This window comes from Salminus brasiliensis, chromosome 13 (assembly GCF_030463535.1).
Source record: "Salminus brasiliensis chromosome 13, fSalBra1.hap2, whole genome shotgun sequence".
NCBI classification, from domain to species: Eukaryota; Metazoa; Chordata; class Actinopteri; order Characiformes; family Bryconidae; genus Salminus; species Salminus brasiliensis.
In genome coordinates, this window is record NC_132890.1 from 35,417,157 (window position 1) to 35,444,844 (window position 27,688).

Below are 27,688 nucleotides of genomic sequence, written 5' to 3' on the forward strand. Positions count from 1 at the left end.
TTTTATTTATACTAATATATATATATATACTATATTAATATAAATAATATATTTGTATATTATATATATGTGTATATAATAAATAAATATATTATTTATAATAATATAGTATATATAATAATAATAATAATAATAATAATAATAGAGTTGAACATAGTAGGATGAAGATTAAAAAGATTGTATGAAGTGTCTAAAATAATTAATGCACAAAGTTCATTGTTAAATTGGAGTTAATTGGAGTTCAAAAGGTTAAATTAGTAAAAATCTACAGTAAACCTGAAAAAGGGGCAGAAAGTTCCCAAAAACGGAGCAGCGCGTGTCGAGAGCAGCAGCAGCAGCAGCAGCAGCAGCAGCAGGACAAGGTGGGCGTGGTGTGAGTGTTAAAAGCCTCGTGATGATGGATGTGTACGGAATGCAGAATGGGCCAAACCCTCCGCGCTACGTCTCAGCCTGCCGTCAGAGCGAGCGCGAGCGCGCGGGTCGGCGGCGGAGAGGAGCGGTCAGACCGGAGTCTCATGAAAAACAAGCAGCAGTCGCCCCGACTCCGAGCGTACCGGCCAGTCACGGAGAAGCGGAATGTGCCGGAGGAGCGCGGGGAGGTAAACGGGCGGAGCAGGGGGGGGCGACAGCACCCCGGAGGTGAGCGCGCTGACGCTGCCGGGCACGAGCCGGGGAGAGTGCTGAGAGCGCGGCGGCAGGAGGAGGGCGAGCTGGGGCTCGGGAGCGACGATGCGTGGGGCAGCCGGAGCATGGAGGGCGCGGAGGGAAGCGGCGCGAGCGCGGCGAGGAGCAGCCTCCGAGTCCCGCCCGCAGACATGACCAGAGACGCCCCGTTCGCGGAGACAGGCGCGAGCCGGCGGACAGGCGCCGGGGACGGCGGGGAAGGGTGTGACTCGTTCGGGGAGAGCCGGGGGGGGTTCGGTTTGGGAGGTTATCCGAGCTTTCCGGGCACCATTCCTCAGCTCATCGTCACACGCGACCCGAGCCCCAGCCGCAGCGAGGCGCTGGAGGTGCCGCGGCGGGGCGACGAGTCGCCGTACTCGGACAGCGGCTGCGGGGGCTCTCCGGTGCCGTACTTCTCCCTCCGCAAGCTGTCCAGCTCCTCCTCGGCCGGGCTGTCGTCCGCCTCGTCGTTCGAGGAGTCCGAGGATGACGTGACCGGAAGTGATGCCGAGTTCGCCGGCCTGTCCCCCAGGAGGAGCGGCCCGTTTGGCAGTCCAGAGGAGGAGGCTGGGGTGAGTGCTTGTTACCCCTCAATCCACACACACACACACACACACACACACACACACTACAGCAGCTAGGTACTTTAATTACTGACCATTTAGCTGATGAAGTACCTCATGAGTACCTCTATTATTATTATTATTATTATTATTATTATTGGTCAGTTTCTGACCACAGAACCACTTTTTTATATATATTTTTATATTTATTTTTATTATTATTATTATTATTATTATTATTATTATTATTATTATGCTTGTTTGGTCCAGTTCTATTGGTTCTGCACTTGGGCTGCTTTCTTGTTACACCCCAGGTCAGGGATTGATTGTGGGTTGATGCCCTTATCTGAGATTTTTCATGCTACAGATACCAAAGCATGCAAAAATATGGGGTGCACTGATACCTACAATATGTCTAATATGACTGGAGCAAACATGAGAGGCGACTGAATACCCTGCCCTGTGCTCATGTGTTAAATTTAAGGTAACGGCGTAACGATACGCACATTTCCAGATTCATTGCGATATTAAATTTCAGTTTAATTTTTGATATTTTGCCTGATGTACTTTTACGGAGCCCTAGTTGGGTCAGATGTGATTTCTCTAGTAGCCTTTTAGTAACACGGTCCATAAACATTACAATTTGAATATATAATATATAGAAAAATGCATTATTTGGTTATTTGAGCATGGGTGTGTTACAAGTATAAGCCCCTCCCCTAGCCTGCCTATTGAATTCTGATTGGCTGAACCTGGGTGCCTTGTTGACGTTGGTTTTAAAGAAATATGGTGGAGACTCTTAGAAAGAGACTGGGGGCTGTATACAGTGGCTACGGCCTTATAATAACTTGGGGGTGCATTATTATTATTATTATTATTATTATTATTATTATTATTATTATAATTACACCTGATCCAGGTTCATTAGGAGCTTCAGGAGCATCTGATTATACAGGCAGGTGTGTTGGATCTGAGCTTTCCAGGGTGGTAGATCTCGAAAACTAGGATTGGTCACTCACCTTCTTTAAAATGTTGGACTTTAATGCTGAATATTAAATAAATAAATAGAAAAGGAAACATTGAATCGAACAAACTTCACCGAATTGAGACTGCACGGTATCGTAACGGACAGAATTACGAATTTTGTGACCCGTCACACCTCACAGCAAGAACACCCACACTAAGATCTCATGACCTTACCATTTCTTTTCTTACAAAGAAGCCGTAGTACCTCACGAACTGTGGCTCCTCTGCCGATAGATGCTGGACATACTAAGAGGTTCCACTGCCGTTCTGTAGAGAACTTGGAACTTGAGTAGGAGTCAGCAGGTATCGGGTCCGAGTTGTTTTGGAAGCTACTTTTACTTCCACTTGAGTCACTAATGCATCGAGGAAACTAGACTTGAGAAGTAGAAGTTTTGGTAGCGGTTTCCGAATCAGTCTAGATACCTTCAGTACCACGGCTGCCCCCACACCTGCCTGAAACCGGGTAGGCCCGATGTAGCTGAGGCTTTCTTTGCTTTGTTCCTGTGTGTATAGTTTTGACAGTGTGTGTCATTCCCTCATCATCGTCATCATCATAATCATCAGCAGACCGAAACTCTTAATCAGATCTTCCCTCTTGATCTACCTCCATAAGCTTGCTCTTGCGCACACACACACACACACACACACACACACACACACATGCTAATCTCCCGGAGAGCCCCTCGCAGGCTTAGGGCGTTGATGATTAGCGGCTGAGATTGAGCTCCAAACACAGGCTGATTCACTGTGTAGCAGTCATTAGCATAACAGTGCAGAACAGCCACTGGCCTTGAGCAAGCGGTCCCATGAGCAAACTGGGATGAACACGTTGGCTCTTTGTCACTGTGTAGCTAATCCTGTTTGGAGGAGACCGGCGGAGCGGATGTGTAATGACCGCCTAATCTGTCTGACCGAGAAGCTGTTTGGAAGCAGGACTCGTCACTTTCCTAGAAGTGTCCTTCTGCCCTAAACATTGCCAGCTGTGCCCTCCAAAACACTGTGCATGGGCCGGTTTCCTGGACACACCACGCTACATGTCCAAATGTTTGTGGACACCCCTTTAAATTAATGCTTTTATGCTTTTTTGCTGTTGCTGACACAGATGTAGTGTAAATGCTATTGGCACCGTGCTGCTGCCTAATGCCAGGCGTCGGCTAGAGGCTTATAAAGCCCCCCAGCATTGTGGAGCTGTGGAGCAGTGGAATAATGGTGGTGCTCCATCCAACACTTTTGAGAGGAGTTGGAGATGATTTGGGGTGATTATCATCTATAGCCTTCATGATCAGACTCAGGTCTGAGCCAAACTCTGTGGGTCGGCAGATCACTAAGGCCAGGGCAGGGCACTTCTGCCATATGTATATAACTTAATATATACCGTTATATAATTTTTATATATGTTATGTAAACAATTTTCTCCCAGGAAACTTTATATGAGGTTATTAAAACTGAATTAAAACATTTATATTAGGCCTTTGCTTCTCAAACCAGTTCCTGGGAACCCCCAGACAGTGCACACTTCTGCTCTATCCTTATGTTTTGGTGCAAAAACCAGGATCCTATAAACTGGTTCGAGAATCTCTGATATAGGCACATCAAAACGTGCTTGATTTGATACCAAAACGATCAACTTTGTTAAATAACTGCGGTAAAAGTATTTCAGCTTTTTACAATAAATACAATATTTATCATTTTTGTAATATCAGTAATGGCAAAATTCTGATATCGTAACAACTCCAACAACCGCCTTGAGATCTAACCAGGCCAAGAACAGAGCATTAGTCATGGCCTGAACAGTCGGTCAGTCAGAATGTCCGTTCTGGGCCCAGTTACAAATGGGAAAATGTCAGCTGACTCTTGAGAAATGCAACATTTTACAGGCAGCAGTTTAAAAGGCTAGATAAAAAAGGAACGTTTTTGCAATTACGAGCAGCCTTTATGACCACGCAGGGTCACACGTCACAGGGTCAAAGGTCATTGATGATTAAGTTCGAGTCTCTCCCGGGGAGATAACGCTGGGGGACAGAGGTGGGTGTGCAGTGTTTACACTGTGCCATGTGATTGGAGGTGGGCTGACCGTTGCTTACTCTGGTAATTTCACGTTTGCTGCTGTTTGTGGAGTGTGTTCCACTGTTACGTAAGGACCGCTGTCTCCCCTCTCGCTTGTTGGGGATTCTAGGTACAAAACATCAACTTTACAATATTCAGGCCAACTTTACAATATTCAAAATCTACCTTGAAACCTTGAAGAGAACCTAAACTCAACAGGGGAAGCCGTCCTCCTCCGCTGGCTCCCACTGTGATGAATCTACAGTAATGTAGAAGACCTTGAACCAATGTAATTACACCAATTAAGGCCATTGATCAGTGTCTGGGAGGCTTGACCGAACTCTCCTGTATCTGGTGGTATCTGACACCTAGGCGCTGGCAGCAGATCTTTTAAGTCCGGCAAGTTGTGAGGTGGTGGTGGTGGGACCTCCATGGATCACATCAATGGTACTTACCATTGCATACCAGAAAACCCTCCACAAGACCTGCCTGATGTTTTGGAGATGTTCTGACCCAGTTGTCTAGCCATCAAAGTGGCAATTCTCTCACACTCACTTGCTGCCTGATATGTAGATCCACCCTTCAACAGAAGCCACTGTGGATGAAGATCTTCCTTGTTTTTCACTACACCTAATGTTCCAGAAGGTCCTAATGTTTTGGCTGGTCTGTGTATGTCACATGCATTGAAGATTACTATACATTACATTTATGTTATATTGGTTTGCTTCAAGCTCATATTAATGTATTGGTTTAGGGCTAACGTTAGCTTGGCGCTATAAATCACACAGCTGGTAAAATACAGTACTGAAGACCAAATGCTAGTATACTGGAAACACCTGGGCTAGTGTTTTTAGTATACTAGCTTTTGGTCTCTAGTATTTGTATATTGTTTAATAATCTAATATATATATATATATATATATATATATATATATATATATATATATATATATATATATATATATATATATATATATATATATATATATATTTATTTTCAAAAATTTATCAAATTAGGACACAAGAATTATACTGAATCAAATTCAGGGTTTTGTTAATCAGTTTGCCTAATCTACTTTACCACTTTACCAGTATTACCAGGGGCAGCTACTGGCTCAGAGGTTAAAACACTGGGCTATCGATACAAGGGTTGTGGGTTCGGTACCCGGATATGCCGAGTTGCAAATGTTGGGCCCTTGAGCAAGGCCCCTAACCTGCTGACAGCCCACCACTCCAGCCACATTGGCTCACTGTGCGTTTGCCACGTAAGATTTTATATAATAAAAGGCTTAAAAAGTAAGTTTTAAGAAACCGAAGAAGTGGGCGTGGCAAAATTAGTCCTTTGATCTTACTAAACCAGCTCAATCCACATGCTACTTTACCTTTCAGTGACGGTGCTATATCTCTCAACTTGTCCAGAAATGCACGTGTAAACTCAATTTTTTGGAAGTGCGAATTACTCTTGCTGACTGTAGGGGGAGCCCAGGAGCAAGAAATGCAGATTCTTGCATATTGCTGCTTTAAAGAATGATTTAAGAAAGACAGCATTGTAATCTATTCAGAATAGCAGTTCATAAACCATAACTGTTAAAATATTGTATTGATAACTTGCTCTTTCAGCCGCAGTAAGCTTTTTGTTGGAGCTTTTCGCTGTACGGTCCACACTGTACAGTGACGAATACGTGCACCTTTATCCTTTACCTTTATCCTTTCATAATTTCACTGGACAAAGATTTGGTTGATTCTTCACGTAACCAGCTGAGCTCTTCAGTGTTTTTCTCTTTGTGGTGCAGCGCAGGAGACGGCATGTGGTTGAAATACAGGAAGATGTCTTCGGAAAACACACACACACGCTCACGCGCAACCACTCACACACTCCATCTAATTTCCTAAGTTAGGAAACTGTGTTGAAAGCCGGGCAGAGATGGAGCTGATAGCGGCTGCTGTTGATATGCACTGTGTGAGTATCTGTGTGTCATCAGTGAATCAGAGTGAATCAGCAGGGAGAAGAACTTCAGGAAGTGTGTCAAACTCGACGACTACAACAGTGTTTTGTGTATCCCAGCACCTCTCCAGACGAAGCTGGCGGCAGCTGGTTTGGTGACGGCTCTGCTCGTCATTACTGACAGTCGTTGGATTATTGTCGCAATGCTGACATGCTCTTAACATCCTGACCAATCAGAGAGCTTCTGTGGTTGTCTAGATGAAGGCATTAAGCTGATATGATATTGATGGGTGGTACTGATTATAATTGAGGATCGCAGCATCATTAGTTAGTTATTGTAATATTTAATGCATACATTTAATTGGCTCATGTGATGCTGGGCGATGTATGGCCTATAGTGGAATACCATGATATTGACCACACTGCCATAGCCATACTGTAATGCTAGTGTTTCTTTTGCCCAGTTTAACTTGTGAATTTAATTTTGTTCCCCAAACACTCAGCAGTGACCTACAGGTGTCATTTGCCTGGTGCATCAGGTTGTTTCGAACAAACAGTTTTTAAAACCTGTGAAATGGGCCCTGAGTGGTCCAGCGGACTAAGGCGCTGTTCCCATGATCGTCAGCCGAGGCCTCAGGAGAGCACAATCGGCCTTGCTCCTGGGAGGGTAGACGGCGTTCACCCAACGTCGCTGCGGTGCCCGTTAGATTTTATATAATAAAAAGCTTAAAAATTGAGTTTGAAGAAACCGAAGAAGTGGGCGTGGCCAAATTCGTTCTTTGATCTTACTAAACCAGCTCAATCCACATGCTACTTTACCTTTCAGTGATGGTGCTATATCTCGCAGCAAACTCAATTTTTAGAAGTGTGCGAATTACTCTTGCTGACTGTAGGGGGAGCCCAGGAGCAAGAAATGCAGATTCTTGCATATTGCTGCTTTAAAGAATGATTTAAGAAAGACAGCATTGGTAGCCGAGGCCCCGGGAGAGTACAATCGGCCTTGCTCCTGGGTGGGTAGACGGCACTCTTCCAACATCGTTTCGCTGCTGGCCGCCACTGGCCGGGTGCGTTGTCGTTGTCGACCCTCACTAGTGTTGGGGGCATTAGTACGATTGGGGGATAGGGAGTACGTACGAGTTGGGGAATTGGCATGGTTGAAATATCTGATAAAATTCATTAAAAAATAAATTAATAAATAAATGAAGACAGTGAAAGTGTGCGTAATTTCTACCTCACTTTTTTTTCCTACCAACATTTCCACTAGGTCTGCACAGTGTATAGTTTAGCATAGTCATCACAATGTTCACATATGCAGTAGTGTGCATGTTTTTTTTGCTGCTTTTACTGTAGAGAATTTTCACGGTTCTGATATTAAAAGTGAACTGCTGTTTAGTTTAAATGATGATAAAGGAGCGCACAGCTAAACGAGATTGCATTTCTCCAGGTTTCCGCATGCAAATACAACACAAGTAGGCAGACAACGAGGCAGATTAAACAGCACTGACAGACATAACATCATTAGAATAAATAGATAAGCCTGTATATAAAATGGAGCGTTATTGCACTTGTTTACAGTTTCAGTTTGGGTATATGGGATTTTTTTATTGTATTTGCTTTAGATCAACAGTCCTGAAGAGCATCGTGTTGATGTGTTGTGTTGGTGGGTGTTTAGTGACCTGATGACTTGTGGGGCGAAGCTGTTGTTGAATCTGGCAGCCGTACACCATACACAGCAGTAGCGTTTGCCAAAAGGTGGGAGGCTGAGCGTTCCATGGGGACGGTGGGTGGGGTCTCTGACTCCCAGAAGCACAATATCTACCTAATATTGATCATTGATTTCACTCCAATCTTGAATACATGGGGTGCATTATTAACTATTGTACAATGGTTAGTTGTGGCGACGCAAGCTGATTGGTTGAGAGCGGTGTTGGAATGAATCCTGTAATGAACCAAGAAGTAAACAAGAACAGCCTTAAAAGATTAAAATAGAATAAACAATAACATACAAACAATACTTACAAATATTTTAGATATATATACGCACACACACCACACACACACCCACAGCACCATGTAGCAACATGTAGAATGTAGAGGACCACAGCTTGTCCTTTTTTTGCCTTAGCTAATCACACCTCAAGACACGCTTATGTGCGCACACACACACACACACACACACACACACACACACACACACACACACAGTGATGTCAAGTCAGCTTGGACTGAAAGACTGTGTCATGGAAAATTGAATTGTGGGTGGTTCCTCTGTCACTAAGCAACACTAAAGCCCATAAATGGTGCGGCTTTTTTCCATCTCTGTCCCTGTCTCTGTCTCTCTCTCTCTCTCTGTCTGTCTCTCTCTCTCTCTGTCTGTCTCTGTCTGTCTCTCTCTCTCTCTGTCTGTCTCTCTCTCTCTCTGTCTGTCTCTCTCTCTCTCTCTCTCTGTGTCTCTCTCTCTCTCTCTCTCTCTCTCTCTCTCTCTCTCTCTGTGTCTCTCTCTCTCTCTCTCTCTCTCTCTCTCTCTCTCTGTGTCTCTCTCTCTCTCTCTCTGTCTCTCTCTCTCTCTCTCTGTCTCTCTCTGTCTCTCTCTCTGTGTCTCTGTGTCTCTGTCTCTCTCTCTGTCTGTCTCTCTCTCTCTCTCTGTCTCTCTGTTATGATCATGTGTCAGAAATCCCCTCTGCTGTGGTGGAGCTCTTTTACTTTCTGTCTGTCTGCATTTGTTCCATGTCTTAGCCTTTTTTGATAGAGAAGAATGTGCAGAATGAAGGGAAAGTTTTGCTCTTCCCTCCTCTCACACACACTCGCTGAAACGTGCACACGCGCGCACACACACACACACACACAGACGCACTTCTGCAGATGCAAAAGAAAGTGAGGGCGGCTCTGTGGTTTTGAATATAAACACGCTTAGAGTGTGAAAATGTCTGAAGCCCTAAACTCCTGTAGATCATCCTCCCCTTCAACAACAGCAGCAGTGAACTGCACAGGCCTGCCCAGACGTCCCGCTGCATCTGAGGAGGAGCTGGGCTGGAAGTGCTTTATTATTATTATTATTATTATTATTATTATTATAAACAGTGCTTTGTTATATTTGCATACATTTTTGTCTTCACCATTGCCAGACCTCTCCTTGAGGAAGATCAGTGTTTACACTTCCCCTTCATACCTAGTCTATCTAATCAGTCCTTCATTCCAGTAGACCAGGTGACCTGCTGCTGGAACCGACCTAACCCAGACCGTGTCTGGAGTTCACGGAGACGATCAGCACCCAACTGTATTCTCCAGTAGCATTTACAGCTTTACTTACTGTATTTGTTTATGTACTTATGCAAAAGTTTGGGTACTCCAAGTCCTTTTGGAGCATTTCCATTGGTCCAGTTATTGTTAAATTTTGACAGTGTAAAAAAAAAAAAACACCCGGTAGATTCACATTGTGTCAAAGTGAGAAGTGTACAGCAGTCAACCAGAACATTAACACTACCTGCCTTATATTAAGTAGATCCGCCACCACAACAGATCTGACCGTTCGAGGCATGGTGAAGGTGTCCTGCTCTGGTGTCTGGCACCAAGACTAATGTTAACAGCAGAGCCTTCTTTACATCCTGTAAGTTTTTTTTTTTAGGTGGGTGCCCATGACCAATGCCCATGACCAATGCCCATGATCAAGATAATCAATGTTTTTCCCCCAACTTCACCTGGTACTAATGTTCTGGCTGATCAGTGTAGATTCTCAGCACTCCACCTCCTTTGAAGGTAGTAGTAGTAGTAGTTGTTGGACAGGTTTGTCCTCCGAGCTGAACATGCGAATGTGTTTCAGGAATTTGTGTGAAAAGAACATTATGGTGTGAGTTGGGAGGGTGTGTGTGTGTGGGGGGGGAGGGGGAGGGGGGGGGGGAGGAGTGGAAAAAGGGTAGAGCTAGTGGGTGGGGACTGCTCTGACACCTAAACTCGAAAAGAACCCAGAAAATTACACGGTGCTCCCTTCCCTCCCTCACACTCTGTATTTACCTCACTGTAGTGTTTGGAAGAAGTGCTGATTATAGGATTAGGGTCAGAGGAGGTAGAGGAGGATGGGGCAGAAAGGGAATGAATATAGAGGGAGCGAGAGAGGTGTCGAAAGTGTTTAGGAGGGGAGAGAGAGGGAGCAGAGCTGGGAGGAAGACAGGAAAGTGGACACGGCTCTGAAAGACCGTAAAGAGGGATCCCTTTATTTAGGACAAGCGGTCAAGCAGATGTTGGGTGAGTGATAGTCCAGCTGGGACGGAAGTGAAGTCCAAGGAGATGTGTGTGTTGGGTTTGTTTGTGTGTGTGTGGGGCTTTGAAGAAGTTTCCCCTGAAAGTGAGGGCCAATGATGCAAAAGTTTGGACACACCCAAAGATTTCAGCTCTCATTAGCTGGACAGGGCAATGGCTCGTTCAGTTGGTCATCATAAAAAACAGATGATGCGAATTTTAAAGCTTTATCAATACTCTGGGAGTGTCCCAATTGCGTACTGATTACTAATACTAACTAGGGTTTGAGTATGACGTATGTAGAGGAAATGAGGGTCGTAGTTGAGTGTACTCACTCACTGTCCATCGTAACCACACTCAAAAATGGACAGGTTTTATATCCCACAATGCAGTGTGAAATCAAAAGGGAGGAGCTACTCACATCTGGAGCAATTATTAGAAAAAACTTACAGCAATGAATGTTGGCATAGCAACGCTTCATCACTTTCCTGGTAGTAGATTATTTATTTATTTATCTATTTATCTATTTATTGAGTGTACTAACCTGCCAAACCTACTCTATTGAGATCAGTGTATATGGTCTATACCTTATTGTAGAAGTGTGCAGTACGCAATTGGGACACAGCCTCTGACTCCTCTCAAACTTTGTCCCATCAATCAGCAGCCTTGGACTCCTCTAAGCAGCTGCCGAGCACTCACGCAGCACGTTATTCCAGGTTCTCCTGTAATTAAGAAAGACTAAGGATTCCTAGAAAGGCAAATTTCAGCCCTGCTTGACCTTGAGGAAAGTTTATAGCATGACTCTGCAGAGTGCTCAAACTTTTGACCTTCTGTTTTTGTTGTTTTGAAACTGTAAAAGAATGGAAATTTAAAAAAAAAGTAATATTGTTTAAAATATTAATATAATGTTTGATTTTTTAACTTGATGCCTTTTGGAAATCAGGTCATCTTTTATTTCTTACCTATTAACAGTAACCAAGATTTTGCTGTACTGCATAATGGACTAATCAGCTCCTTGGCCTTATAAGCTTTTATTGATGACGTTACATCACTGGTTGGCTGTTGGTGGTGTCCTGATTGGTTGGTACAGGCTCTGGAGAGCTGGTCTCTAAATCTCGAATTCTAAATAAATCATATATAGTATAATAACATTTAATATTACTCTTATTATATTTTACTGCAGTAGTCCAGCATCATCTAAACGCTCTGGTCTTCCAGATCAATCTGAGAACTCTGAGCTTCTCTAGTTTTAGAAGGACTTCCATTACTCCTCAGACTCGTCCTACACAAGTGCATTGTCCTGTACTAGATTATAATAATGACCCCACATCGCCCGCACTCCGTTCCATCCCTTTCACTTGTAACCAAGGATGGGGATTTTGGTTGCGGGGGCCTGGTGGTTTGGGGGTGTTGGTAGATGGGTGGCGGTGTGCTGACTGTGGGTGGAAGGGAAGAAAACGAAAAAATGAGAGTGTGGTTTTTGCTGGTCTGTCTTATGCGATAAGATGTGAGAGCTGTCAAACCACAACAGACGCACTCAGACCAGTGTAGCAGTGAGTCGAAAACTCAGTCTGGACTGATTTGATTGAACGCATTGAAATTATTATTATTATTATTATTATTATTATTATTATTTATTTGTATCTTACAGATCTGACAGTCTGATGTTTCAAGATGATTGTTTCTAAGACAGGTGTTCTGGTTAGCCTGTTTTATTTGTTTTATTATTTATTTACATTATTTTTGGGGGAGGGGGAGGGTGCAAAAGGGGAGGAAACGAGGACAAACCTGTAAAAGCGCTCAGATCACTTAAACCACAAACCCAGACGGAATCAGCATCTCTTTATTTAGCCAAGTGTGTCACACATACAAGGAATTTTACTCTGTAAGAGCAACACAGGTACATGTAACAAACACACAGACTGTTAACAAGTATTACACTAAGAGAAAATGCACTAAACAATAAATAGAATAAAAAATAATAAGTTAAACGACTAACTGCTGGCTGCTGACTGGGGGTCTTAGATTTTACATGTCTTTTTATGTTATTTATTTTTCTTTTTTTCTGTCTTTTACTAATGACTGATTGTGTAAAGCTACTTTGTGATGACAACAGTTATACAAAAAAGTTATACAAATAAATTTGACTGCATAAAAGTAGTAAAAATCAGAAATCGGTACTCGTGCAGGTGTGAAAACTGCATATCCGTTTCCAGTTCAATTCATTTCTATTTCAAATGTTGATACAAAGCAGCTTTACAGAGATCCGGGTCCGAGCCTCTTTTGAGCAAGGAAAAACTCCCTTAAAAACCTTAAGAGGAACCGAGACTCAAAAGGGACACCCATCCTCTTCTGGTCGACACCGGACGATAAAAACCAAAAAAGGAATAAAAACAACAATAAAATTAAACTGAATTAAGAAAAAAACACACGGTTCTAGTTATATTTCTGGGGCGGTGCCAGTCGGGCTGCGGAGTAGGGTATGCACCAGTGCGTGGTCTGCAGCATAGAATTGATGCAGAAGCAGGACTCCTCATACCTTGCTCCACCAATCAGCAGCCACCGGCTCCTCTAAGCAGCTGCCCAACGCTCTGGACGTTCAAATAAAGGCTTCAGCAAAGCATCACCCACCTGTAACACTCTCGCTCGCTCTGAATGGCTCCGCTGAGGAACCAGGGATTTCAGAGTGCTCAGCTTTAACCCAGCTTCAGTCCCTTTCAGCCTTTGTGTCTGTAGTGCTGTCTGTCCCCACGTCTGCTTACACTGTATGTCCAGCATTAATTGGGTCAGTGATTCTGAATAGAACGTGCTTTCATTCTCTGCACAGGAACGGAGGTGGTGCACCGGTAAGCCAGGCGGATTTTCCGTGACTGGTTTAAATGTAATGTGTGTGTGTGTGTGTGTGTGTGTGTGTGTGTGTGTGTGTGTGTGTGTGTGTGTGTGTTGTCTCTGAATAGAAATATGTTAATTCAAACCATCAGACAGATCCTTTCCTGTTCTTTTTTTTTTTTGGGGGGGGGGGGTGTGGCGGCTTTTGCTCATAATAGCTGTGACCTTTGACCCCTGGGATGGAGTCTCTGGCGCCTCCCGTGGCTGGACTGTCGTCACCGTGACGACAGCCAGACGCATTCCATTCCATTCACTTAAAACAAGGCATGGGATTGAGACAGCACGGGTCTGCGTTCGTGGTGGCAGAGGCGGATGAGTTAGAGGGGTGTGTGTGTGTGTATGTGTGTGTGTGTGTGTGTGTGTGTTGGTGGATTATGGGGGTGTGTGCGGTTTTTGCTGGTTTGTCTTGTGACCGAAATGTGACCGTTTGCAACAAATAGACCAAGACCAGTGTGTTCAGTACAAGTCAAAAGTTTGGACCCACTGGGGCTAAGCACTGTATGCAAGAGATGGATCTGGGTTTAGTACAAGGATGATTTAGTGAAGGTTAAAAGACATAACCTTTTAACCTTTGCATAATTTGCTGAATTTCAGTGGTTACAGTGAAATTAACTCAACCAGATGATCTTCTATAAAATACGATGTCTCACAAAACCCAAACTGGTGTGAAAACTAGGGCTGTAAGAAAATCTTGATACCAAAGTATTGCAATATTATTATATTTAGCTGTATTGAATTGATTCTCCAAAACATATTTGCTATACTTTTAGTAATTTGTAATTATTTGATACCATCATACATTTTCTTAAGAATTACATTTTTTAATTTAAAAAAATCACAATATATTTCTTGGCTAACAGTATCACAATATATCACAATCCTGAATCGTAACACCTGTATCGTGATATGTATTGCATTGCCAGCTTCTAGCCAATACACAGTCCTTATAGTCTTGGAGTCTGTTGGAAAAGCATCCCAGAACCCATGAGGGGTGCCATCTTTTTAGACCATAAACTTAACAGGGGTCCAACAGTACCAACGTTTGCTTCTTCACCGTTACTCCAAACCAAGAGCGAGCAAGAGCGAGAGAGAAGGAATGTCACATGACCCCTGACACCACCCCCCCCTTCCACTAGCCTGAAGGCCAAAACTGGAGAACAGAGAGAGAGAGAGAGACTGAGAGAGCGTGGTAAGTGAGCCATCAGTCTGTGTTCAGCAGTGAGAGAATGAATAAAGGACCAAGAGAGGCAGCTGAATGGAGCCAAGCTTGATGGGATTAGACGCACTGTAGGGGGTGAAGGAGCGAAGGACAGAAGGAGGAACGCAGGAGGCGCTGGTGATTAGATTAAGATGTCGTAGATTGGAGCTGGAAGGTTAGATAAGGCTGTAAGAAACAGAGAAGTTGGACATATCGCTTGAACTGGTGACACGAGGTAAGAGCCCCAAAATGAACCACAGCTCTGGCTTCTGCTGCTGGTCATTGCTTTTGCTGTTGTTGACCATTCTGGGATCTGTGCGTTAAATTGGAAGGATTTCTATGTAGCCGGCCTGTCTGCGGCTTGGTCATGGCAAGCGGTCGTTAATAATAGCCATTAATTTGTAGTCACGATCAGGATTACTCAAAATCCGTAGTCGGTGTGTGTTGGTGTGTGTTGACCGTCTCAATTAGTCGGCCTGATTTGTGATCAGATATTTATTGGGTTTCATATAAATGTACAAATCCAAACAACCAGGTATTTATTAGAAATGACAAAAATGGGGAGCAGAAGGAAAATGGGTGAATTTGATGGTTTAAATAAATAAATATGTAAATATTGATGTAAATGTAGTTCAGTAATTACTAACTGTCACAAGCTGCTAATAATAAGCATGTACAGGCCTTTGTCATGTACAGGAGGTGCATGTGGGAGTGTGTGAGGAGTGCTGCAGTATACCAACCACTGTAATAGGGGAAAAACACACACGTGGAAAAGTACAGTGTGTGTGGAGGGTTTGTGCTTTGCGTATTAGTACCCATGTGTAGGGGTAGGGTGTGTGTGTGTGGTTTTAATGTGTATAGATACAGTATGTGGGAGACAAGGGTGTGTAGGAGCATATTGTGTATGTGTGTGTGTGTGTGTGTTACAAGGTTATGACTGAATGCCCTTTCAAGTCGACTAACTTTTAAAAAATAGTGACTTATTAAGCCTCTTGTTTTTTTTCTGGTCATTCGAGTCGGCCTTTTCCGAAAAAACAGTGGAGATGCTTTGCCTAGGGTTTGGACAAATAACCACTCACCCTGCTTACGTAAAGGCCATCGAGTTGGAGTAACTGTCTCTACTGTCCAGGGAAGAAGGCTTCTTTCTGCTAGATTTTGGAGTAGCATTGCTGTGAGGATTTGATTGTGTGATTGAACACAGTTCTTCCACTGCTCCACAGCTTAATGCTGGGGGGCTTTATACCCCTCTACTAGCCCACACCTGGCCTGGCCTGGCCTGGTGTGGCGTTTGGCATTTGCCATGGTGTTAATTGGTTCATGTTTATCTGCTCTGGAGAGTCCTATTCTATTAGCAGTACTTCTATAATACTACATTTACATTACATTTACATTTACGGCATTTAGCAGACGCTCTTATCCAGAGCGACTTACAAAGTGCTTTGCTATTTACCCAAGAAAACCTTCGCTAGTTAGAATAGACTAATAATTCAAAAGATACCTCTAAGCTTAGACATTACTAAACACAAGACAATAAGGCGACCATAGAACTATTCGTCCAAGTACTCTCTGAGGGGGTGGGTCTTCAGTCTGCGTTTGAAGACAGCGAGCGACTCGGCCGTTCGGACACCCAGGGGCAGCTCGTTCCACCACTTTGGTGCCAGGACAGAAAAAAGCCTGGACGCTTGTCTTCCGCGGATTTTGAGGGATGGGGGGTCGAGCCGAGCCGTACTTGAAGCTCGAAGGGCTTCAGAGACTAGACAAGCTGTGGTGGGACGGTGATCATCCAATGTCCTGACCTCATTCACACTGTTGTCGCAGTCAAATCCTCACAGCAATGTGCCTCCGAAATCTAGAAAGCCTTCTTCCCTGCACAGTAGAGACAGTTACTCCAACAAAAGCAGGATCTACTTTTTTTAATATGCAGGTGTCCCAATACTTTTGTCATATTGTGAAGTTCATTGCAAGAGGGACCTTTTGTGGGGGGGTTAGCAGTGTTTGCAGCAGCAGAAGCATGTGGAAAGTACTTAGGAAATTTCCCTTTCTCACAACAACTTCACGTGCTGCTGTCGAGCAGGGTTGAACGGCCTCTCTGTGTGTGTGTGTGTGTGTGTGTGTGTGTGTGTGTGTGTGTGTGTGTGTAGGGGGTGGTGTGTAGGGGTTGTGTGAGGGGAAGAGTTTCAGAGTACACAAACCGCATGAAAGGTATCTCTCTGTGAAACGACAGAGGACCTGTAATCTAGTTAAGAGCTTCGACTGTTGCTGACTTTTATTTGACCCTAGTTGTCCTTTTCTGCCGTAATACAAGTGACCCACACGGGCCGGCGAGGCCGGCTTGAATTTGATCAGCACTCCTGTGGTGAGCGGTGCCACCTAAAACCTGAACAGTCACAGAGCGTTCATTTACTTCCAAAAAACACAAACACAAGACATGCTTGTCATTTCCCGCTCAAGCCCCGCCTCCAATTAATCATTTGCCTGTAATCAATACCTCAACAGCCTGAATGCGTCATACCTTTTCTCTGTGACCTCGTGCCTCAGATAAAGTCTTCCCCGGCGAGTGAGAGTACAGGCTCTTTTTGTGGCCAGCCCTGGGAATAGGGCCCTCCGAGTGCTGAGCTGCGTACACAAACTCAGGCTGGGTAGCCGATATTTGCTCAGATGGACAGAACTGATTACAATTAAAGCAACATTATGTAAAATTATTTACCTTAAAATAGCCGCTTCAAAATCATGTTGATTCTTCGTCGACCTGTAATAAGCAGAATAGCGCCTCAATCATTGCCACGGCAGACTCGCCACGCTGCTAACGGAGCTGTGTAATTTCGGAGGAGTGGGCAGGACAACAATCGCAACACTTTGGTATAACCTATAGGTATACCTATTTGGTATAGTCCTATTTGTGTAAAATCCTGTAATACGACTCTACCGCCTCAGTCCACATGCTTCTTTACCTTTCGATGACCGCTTTGCGTGTTTTCACAGCTTGTCCAGAAATGCATGTGTAAAGCGTGTCCTTCAGCGGTGGCTAAAAGCGTGATTCCACTTCCTGACTGTAGGGGGAGCCCAACAGCAAGAAAAATGCCAGTTCTCCCATAGTGCTGCTTTAAAGTGAGGGTTTGGCTAAAAACATCCCCAGTTTACAGCCGAAGTGACTTATTCAGCCAAGCCTGCTTAAGACCTGCTTAAGTTTCGAGGCTAACGAAGCAACGAAGGACTTTACACTGATCAGCCATAACATTAAGACCGCTGAGGTGAATTGAATATTGATTATCTCTGTGGGACATTAGGCAGCATTTGAACAATTTGAGGGGAAAAATGCCCAAAGTGTAGATCCCATTAACAGTGGGAGGGAAAAAAAGGTCCAAATGTTTGTGGACACCCACCCCCCACCCCCCGCCCCACACACACACACACACACACACACACACACACACACACACACACACACACACACACAGGTTGCCCCCACTGCTGACACAGATGTTCAAATGCGCATACACACAATGTGTCTAGCCCCTGTAAAGAAGTATTTGCAATACAATAGGACTCTCTGGAGCATTTCTAATGCCAGGCGTGGCCTATAAGAGTGTAAAGCCCCCCCCAGCATTGAGGAAATTAAGGTGGTGCTCCATCCAGAACTATCAAAAAGGTCTGCTAAATATTATTGAATTGTCTATTAACTGGATAAAAGTGTGGCTCTGAGCTTCCAGTATGCATATACTACATTAGCCTCGTAGCACAAGGGGGTGCTTTTTTGCGGACGGGGGGGGGGGGGGGGCTGACCCACAGTTTTGGCTTGCTGAATGTTCATTCAGGATCATATGCCTTATATCAGGGGTGTTCAGCTACAGGTGGTAAGCGGGTTTAGTCGCAGTGTTTGAGCTGGAAAATTACCAGTGTTATAAACTCCAGCCCTCCAGGACAGGAATTGGACACCCTTGACCCAGGCCATACAATAGTAAGGACAGTACAGGTGAGAAAAGCCTGCTTGTAGATCAGCATTCCTGCACTTTGGTAAATGTGACGCAGGCTGAGACGCTGATTTGTGGGAGTTTCTCCCTCTCTGCTGTTCTGCCGCTCTGTGCTGGTCACCTCCATAATCCGGTTTCGTGTTTCTGTGATTTCAGGCAAAATCGTGGAGGAAGTTGAAAAGCATGGTGCATTTCTCCCCCTTTGTCGTGTCCTTCAAGAAGCGCTACCCCTGGGTGCAGCTGGCCGGCCATGCAGGTATGGGGGCTTTGTTCTTATATACACACACACACGCACACACACACACACACACACACACATACATATATATATATATATATATACACACTTCGTTTTTCCTCCTCTCTTTTGTCCTTTTCTGTTTATTCATATACTTAATTTATAATTCATAACCATTTTCCTAACCTCCTTCCATCCCTTCGGATTAAAGAGGCTGATTTTGTTACTGTGCCTTTACAACTATGTAAATGAACCCTGCTGCAATTGGCTGATTAGCTGCAATGTAATATGCCTCATTCATTTACATTTACATTGAAGGCATTTATCTGATGCTCTTATCCAGAGTGACTTACAAGGTGGGCCAATGTAGTGTTAGGAGTCTTGCCCAAGGTACAGCGCAGTATAGTCATCCAGCCTAGGAATCGAACCCCAGTCTTTCCATGGGGTGTGGTGGCTCACTGGTGTTATCTGTTGCGCCACACCAACCACATTCAAAAAGGCGTAGACCTTCTGCGTAACTTCAGCATGAGACTTGAGCATGAGGGCTAAAGTGCTGCTATTGGTTGAATTGGTGTATGTAAATGCCTTGTTTTTGCGACCTCACTTTTAAAACAGGTAGTATTAAATAAGAAATTATTATTATTATATTAATAAATGATAATAGGTCATTTAAAGACACAGGACTCTGCATGTGTCCAGTCTGAACTCCCTTTAAGCACCCGGGAGTGCAACAACCATTCATCATCATTAAAGGTTTGGCTTGAGGGTGCAGTTTATCAGCTTGCCTGTGTTTTCGTGTGTGTAGGTAGTTTCCAGGCCGGGGAGGATGGTAAGCTGTTGAAGCGGTTTTGCGAGTGTGAGCAGCAGTGCCTGCAGAAGCTGATGGGTGACTCACTCAAGCCATTCGTCCCTGGCTACTATGGTGTGGTGCAGCGAGACGACCAGGAATACAACCTGATGGATGACCTGCTGGCAGACTTCGACTCTCCATCCATCATGGACTGCAAGATGGGCAGCAGGTGAGAGGATGGTGTTGGACAGTGGGGTCTATATTCAGTGGGGGGGGGTCTGAGGGATGCTGAGGGTTCGAATCCCGGGTCATGCTGCTTGCAGTCAGGCTGTAGACTGAAATGCTGGCTGTATGTGACCACTGTGATGAGTCAGAAATAGGTTGGTGTTGAACAGTATGCATGTAGGGCATCAGACAAGGTCGTGCAAGGTCCGCTATCTTTGTTTACGAGGGTTCTCGGAAGTCTCTCTAACCTCCCTCTCTCTACCACATCCTTTTCCTTCCTTCCCGGACCCAGAACCTATTTAGAGGAGGAGCTGGTGAAGGCTCGGGAGCGGCCCAAGTTAAGGAGGGACATGTATGAGAAGATGGTGGCGGTGGACCCGGACGCACCAAGCCCAGAGGAGCGGGCCCAGCAGGCTGTGCTGAAACCGCGCTACATGCAGTGGCGAGAGACCCTGAGCTCCACAGCCACGCTCGGCTTCCGCATCGAGGGAATCAAGGTGGGCCACGCTGTAGCTATTAAAGCCACCACACTGCGCTGTTTAGCAGTCTCTGATGTAGGCAGCCAGATGCATACTGCAGCTCACCTGAATAAACCTACACTATATGCTTAAAAGTTTGTGGACAGTCCTTTTATTAAATGCATGCAGCTACTTTATGTTGTATTACTTTATGTTGTATTACTGTTATATTACTGACACTGAAAAGTGCAAATGCACACATGCACAGCTTGTCTAGTCCCTGTAGAGAAGTACTGCTCAATAGAATAGGACTCTCCAGAGCAGATAAACATCATGAACCTATCGGCACCATGCTGCCTAATAATGCCAGGCATGGGCTAGAGGGGTATAAAGCCCCTTAGCTGTGGAGCAGTGGAAGAACTGTGTTCTCTGGAATGATGGATGGTGGTGCTCCATCCAGTACTTTTGGGATTACACTCTTATCGCTGAATGCAATCAAATTCTCACAAAGGTGCTCTTAAAAAAAATTTAATAGAAAGCCTTCCTCCTTGGACTGCAGAGACATTTACTCTACATTTACTCTCTTTTGAATACCCTTGATTTCAGAAGAAACAATGAATGAGCAGGTGTCCCAATACTTTTGCCACTATAGTGTATAATGTGGAGACTTTTTTTTTCTTTCTTACTCACAAAACTAAACTAAGAAATTCAGCTGTTGAACTAAATTATAGAGCAGAGATGTTTGACTTTGCCGACACAACCACAAGCAAGTTTCTCGATAGCGTATAGACGTCTGTTCACACACAAAAGAAGTAATTATTCTGTTCTTTCTATTAAAGGAGATGCAAATACTGTATCTCTGTGTGAAAGTAAATAGTAGGGAGGGTAGAATGGGTTTGCAAAGTAGCAAACTGGATATATAAATAGCTGTGACCGCTGCTGAATGTCTCTGCTTGTGCCGGATGAACTAAATTCACTGAAATAATACATGTGCATTATTTGTATAACCTGATTATCAGGGGTTTTTTTCCCCGTCTCGTATAGAAAGCAGACGGCACATGCAACACCAACTTCAAAAAGACGAAGCACCGCGAACAGGTCATGAAGGCCTTGGAGGACTTTGTGGACGGCAACACGCAGATACTGGTATGTTTTGCTGTGGTTCGATGGTGGAATAGTTGGAGTAGAGTTGAGATGAACCCATGCAAGATAATGCATTAATTAGGGGAGTTGGGAAGTGAACTAGGGTTGGATATCCAAGTCTGTACTGTGCTGACTATTATTGGTTCAAATGTGAAGGGTACTCAACCCTAGTAATGAATGAATGAATATAGATGACTATGATGAGGAAGTCTCTTTGGTCTCGTCTTCCAGTTAATCCCATCATTAGACCAAATTACTCATGAAGGATCTGACGAGATTCACATTTAATCACTGTCCGGAAGCGAAGCCCTGGCTGGCAGTTTCAATGCAGCATCGTAGGTTTCATTCAAGCTGACCTGTTCTGTTTTCTCATGGCAGAGGAACTATCTCCAGAGGTTAAAGGAACTGCGCAGTGTGTTGGAGACATCAGAGTTCTTCAGAACACATGAGGTGAGATGCTGGTTCACAGGTTCACTACAGTACGGTTTGAAATCACGATCAGCGTTTTCAGTTTAAACCAAATCATTCAAATAAAATATCATCGTCATTCTACCTTAAAAAGGCCCAAAGAACCACCAAACAAGTGTTCCCCTAAAGTTCTGATGGATGGTTCTTTGGATAACCATAAGATGTGTGAGTGTGAAGACGATTTTAGGCATTTAAATATCACATAATACATTGAGGTTCTAGCAAGAACCCTCTAATTAGTGTATAACCTTCACGTTCTGACCTTTTAAAAGGATCTCCCAAACGTCTCTTTTTCAGAAATGGTTCTTTAAGGAACTAAAAGAGGAACTAAATGTCCTCTGACAACGTTTTCTCACGTCACCCACCATCTCCTCCCCATAACCTAGTCCTACAGTCTCTCTCCTACAGTCCAACAGTCTCTTCTCACACCATGACCCTTGATTAAAGGCACGGTCTTCAAACCTCACAAATTTGTCATTTAGATGCTGATGTTCAACGACAAATTCAAAATTAAAGACTTTATGAAGAATATGAAGCATTTTGAAAAGCGGTGGTCAAATCATAAGGCCTTTAACATGACGAGAATATGCTTCAAGAGCTGTTTTGCTACACCATATGGACAAAAGTATTGGGACACTTGCTCATTCATTGTTTCTTGTGAATTCAAGGGTATTAAGTATCTCTAATGATCTCTAGTGTCCAGGGAATACTTTCTAATAGATTTTGGAGAGTTGCTGTTTTGATTGCATTGAGTGCCTTTAATCTGAGTGAGGGCAGAACGTTGGATGATCACCCCACCTGATCCCCCAACTCATCCCAAAAGTATTGGACACAGTTGCTCCACCGCTCAGTGCTGGGGGCTTTATACCCCCCTAGCCCACTGTTCTGACATGAGTCCTTCAAGCACCACGAGCCCTTTCAGCTTCACGTACGGTTCTGCTTAAGCCGCCATCCCTTAAAATCCACGGAAGACGAGCTTCCAGACCTTTTTACTGTCCTGCACCGAAGTGGTGGAACGAACTTCCCCTGGGTGTCCGAACAGCAGAGTCCGACGCTTGCTGTCCTCAAACCCAGACTGAAGACCCTCCTCTTCTGAGAGGACTTGGGTGAAGAGTAGAGTACTATGGTCTCCATACTGACTTGTGTTTAGTAGAGTCTAAGATTAGAGGATCTCTGAATTTTAGTCTATTTAAACTAGCTGAGGTTCTTCTTCAGTAAACAGTGAAGCTCTTTTGTAAGTCGCTCTGGATAAGAGCATCTGCTAAATGCTGTAAATGTAAATGAGTCTTCCCCATTAATACATACATCATCATAAATCTGACGCTCTCCGCAGGTGGTGGGCAGTTCTCTTCTGTTTGTGCATGACGCTTCAGGACAGGCCCGGGTGTGGATGATCGACTTCGGGAAGACGGTCCCTCTGCCTCCCCACCAAACCCTGGACCATCGCACCCCCTGGACTGAGGGCAACCGCGAGGATGGCTACTTATGGGGCCTGGACAACCTGATCGAAATCCTAGGCGCCATGCTGTCGTACACGGCCTCGTAGCCTCGGACCCAGGCACTGCTCCTGCTGTTCTGGGGCCTGGAGTTTAGAAAGTAAGGCTCAAACTCTCAACAGAAGAGAGGAAAGAGAAGGCTTGAGGGCTTGATAAGCAATGCTCATGGCTCTGCGCTGTAGAACAGGAGGAGGGACGGACAGCGGGAACGTTTTGATGAGAAGGAGGAAAGGAAATGCTGGAGTCGAGACGAAATCATTAGACTTGGCAGACTAATGATTGGTCACTCAGTATGCGTTCTGACTCCCTCTTATCTGCCTTCGTTCTGGGACACATACTGGGCAACATCGCAGGACGGTATATGCGAAACACCGTACGCTGCTCTTGGACCAAAACAAGAAAGGAAAGAAGAGTGTCTCTGAAAGTGACCTTAGCAGACAATCGCGGGACAATGTTTTATTTTGAGACTAAAGCTTTTTTTTTCTAAGTATACGTTCCTTTTTTAAGTCGTATGCAAATAACACTAGAACACTGGAAATTAGTTTTTTCCATTTGTGCATCTGTTGGTATTTTTTTAGTAATGTAAATAGACTAATTTAATTTTATCCTAAAGGACTTTCCTTTTTTTCTATAAGTCAAATCATTTTTTACTGCCTGTTCCTTTACAAGATTTGCAAAAATAGGCACATTTTTATATATGTACCCCATGATCACATGGCGTACCTGAAATGCTCTATAGAAAGGTCAACATATCCCTTAATTCATGCATACTGCACGGTTTGGAAGCTTGAGGTCTTGCTCAGGTAGATGTGAGGTTTGCTTCCTGAATGCTGTCGTAGTCAATCTTTGAATCTTAATTTCTGTGAAACTGGGGCATGCTGAGGGTCCCCCTTAGCGGTTGGAATGGCGCACTGGAAGCCTTAGGGTGCTAGATAGGTGACCACCTCCGGGCTCCTCGTAATTTGTAACTCACTTAGTAAAACCTGTTGATCACAGGGCACGTCGGTGGAAGCTCACTTTCAGTTTTGGAGTGGCTTCCTAATATTGCTCACAATTTCATAGGGTGGAGGTCTTTGTTGGCTTATCTTGCCTCGCAGATGTACTCTCAGTAAACGATAAACTGGATCCATGTGTACGCCATTATTTTGGAGCTCAGGAACAATGACTTGTGTGTCTTATTAGTAAGTGTGGTAGGACATGTTAAATGACCGGCTGGAGCCGAGAACACTGTACACCGGCCGCTCATTGAGGCAGTGCACTAAGCGTTCCCAACCCTTTTGGCACCACCTTTGGTAGCAGTGTGTGTTTATGTTGTTTCCGGAAGGCTGCCAGTGTACTGAGTGCTTCATTTCCTGGAATTTGTTGAGTTCCATTTGATATGAACTTTTTTTGGGGAAAATTTTGGGTCCGTGTTCCAGACCCATATGATTCGACCTTGATTTGAAAAGCATGTGAATTCTCAGTTCTCCTCAAAAACACTCGAGATTAAATTCGGTTGGACAGACTTAACTTCCTGTATTTTCTAGATACGTCAACAAGCATGTTTTAGGAGATCATCAAAGGCCGATTTTCATAAAGCTGGTTTCACGTGACGGATTACGTTTCCCCACCACCCGAGGACAACATTTACGTACGGGAACACGCTGCCAAACCGGTTTCTGCCCTTCGCGCCATCTAAATTCATCTCATTGTTATGTAGAACAGTGTAAACAGCACTCTATCGACCTTCAATCTGGGCGGAGAGAAAATAGCCGAAGGCCTTTTTTGTACCTGGAATGTGTTGATGCGTGCAGATACCCATCTGTGTCTGATTTTTTTCTTTCCCATCATACAACAGTCGAGTGAGTTGAGACATGCTGAAGCGTTAAACCTCTTAAGCACAGATAATTCGTAGCTTCTCCGAACATACTGCCGGCGTTCCCCTAAAAGACTGACTTGGAAATCAGCAAGCCTCATTCTCCTGCTCTGACAGAACTACCTAACCTGACAATTGACTGGTGAGTTCAGAGAATCAGGTGTGCTTCAGCTGGAATCAGGTAACAGAACTGTGCAGGAATCCGGCCCTCCAGGACCTGAATTGCCCGTCCCGGGTCAACGCAGTTTGTTGATCATAGCTTAGTGCTTGGGCCGGCTCTTCTCAGAAGTGTCGAGTTGCATAGTTCTCGCTCTAGGAAGGAAATGGATCAAGAAAAATGAGGCAATGGAGAATTTTGTACATGGCCTGTAACTTGTGTACACCGCTGTTGTCATAAGTAGAAATCCTTGTATCTCCTTAATGGGAACATGTAAAAAGATTTATTCAAAGTCATTTTAGACTTAAATGTTCTTTTGTTCCACTCGTCAGAAAATGTTCATGAAATGTAAAGGATAACTGGAATTTTCACATGGTGTATTTATCTTTTTATTTTATTATTATTTATATATATATATATGACAATAACCCAGACCAGGAGTATTCATCTCTGGCTCTGGAGGGCCAGTGTCCAGCACAGATTGGTGATTTTCCTGCTCAAGCACATCTGACCTCAGTTAAGGAGAGAAATTCTGCATATTCAAATTGTCGAGGCATTCAGAGTGGGTTTGGTGTGAAATGCTTCGTCCAAGACAAACGCACAGGGTCTGGGTTGAGCACTGTGGTGTGGAAATTTAAAGGTCTCTTAAAGCTACAATTAGTTTTTTGAGAGATTTTGCCTTAAAATGCATTCCAAATGGTCCCATAAGACCATCGTCCTCCATATTGTCCCACATCGGTGGTTCTGTATAGTAAATAGCATGGCGCCCCCCTGTTCAGACCCCTGTGTTAGGGTTTGCAAGTTTCTGTACAATGGACCACTTCACACCAAGCCACTCTGAAGGACTTTTTCACCTCAACAGCTGAATTAAGCAAAAAAAAATGACCCAAAAATACTAATAGGTCTAGTTAATTTGTTTGTCTACCTTGCTGAAGAGAAACCCGCCTGGTCGAGTCGCTCGAACTGGTTGATTTTACCAGCATGGTTTGTGTTTTTGCAGGTTTTAGCTGGTCAAACAGCATGACCATCATGACCAAGCTGGTGGACCAGCCTGACCACACTGGTCCACCAGTATGACCAGCATGACAACCAGATTGGTCATGTTGATGGGGTTGGTTTATTTTGCATGGATGACCATTAACTACCTTAACCATCAAAGACCAGCTTGGACCATCTGAAACCAGCTACCAGCAAAAGTGCTGGTCTGGAGCTGGAACTTTTAGCAGGGCTCTTCTGCACCAGAGGGAAGAGCCCTACAACATCATCAGCTGCTAACCTTTGCTCGGGAAGATCAGTTTTTGAAGGATTTTCACAGAAATCAGTGTCTACACGCCCCACGGTTATCAGTTTAATTGTGCCCTTAATGCAGATTGAGATATCAAATAGAGGGTGCACAGACTTTTTCACAGATCATTTGTGCTATAGATGGAGATCTTGGGTCTAGTTTGCAGGATCAAAAACCGCAGCTTTAGAAACAGGCTTAGTCTGGAAACTACATGCCAGGACATATTCTCCTGACTCTGTGGGAAAGGGGGTGGAAGGGGGGAAGCCTCATTAACTGGCCAGTCTACCTTTTTAAGTCTTACTGTGTATGAATGGGGACTATTTACTGGACCTGGCCTGGACCGTCACTGGATGTGCCTTGGTTTGTCTCGTCACCCTGCAGACCTGACAAAGTGTTAATGAACAGGATAAAGTATTATATACACACAGACTAAGACCAGTTATGGGGATATATATATTTTTTATAACAAACTCTTCTGTGCGATCGAGAACAGGCGTATCGACTTGTTGGACTTTGCTCAGATGTTCTCCCATTGCTTTATCTTGAATGCTAATACAATAAACTGGAACTATGAGCATTACAGGTACTTTGTCTCGTCATTAGTTTACAATGTTGGTACACCGCATTCGTCTTTGCAGGAAATTAAATAAATTAAGGGTGACCTAACTATTATGCAGTAGGGGAGAGTGTCTCAACCTTATATATATATAATTTTTTTTTTTTTTTTTTGGTAATATAAATATTAATTGACGTATATTACAATGAGCGGATAAACCGCAGAGCACTGCTACTTAATTATTCATTTATTTATCTTCATTGCTGGAAATAACATTTACATTCATTTACATATTTGTAGCAGAGATGTGCAGGTTTCTTGCATTCACATTGATCTTGCTCAAATACTTAGGGAAGAAAAAAAAAAAAAAAAAAAAAAAAAAAAATATATATATATATATACACACACTTTTTATATAGTTTTATATATGTATGTATATCAATAGAAATATATATACTATATATATATATTATATATTTT

General features: G+C 43.9%; 1 protein-coding gene across 1 annotated transcript; it reads left to right on the top strand.

Moving 5' to 3' along the window:
* Positions 1-401: 401 nt before the first annotated feature.
* itpkcb (inositol-trisphosphate 3-kinase Cb) lies at positions 402-27,232 on the top strand. The gene is made up of 7 exons (XM_072695659.1): positions 402-1,235; positions 18,694-18,793; positions 19,581-19,794; positions 20,083-20,287; positions 21,293-21,394; positions 21,770-21,841; positions 23,193-27,232. Exons 1-7 carry the CDS (start codon positions 402-404, stop codon positions 23,403-23,405), a joined length of 1,740 nt encoding a protein of 579 aa, XP_072551760.1. The 3' UTR covers positions 23,406-27,232.
* The last annotated feature ends 456 nt before the right edge of the window (positions 27,233-27,688 follow it).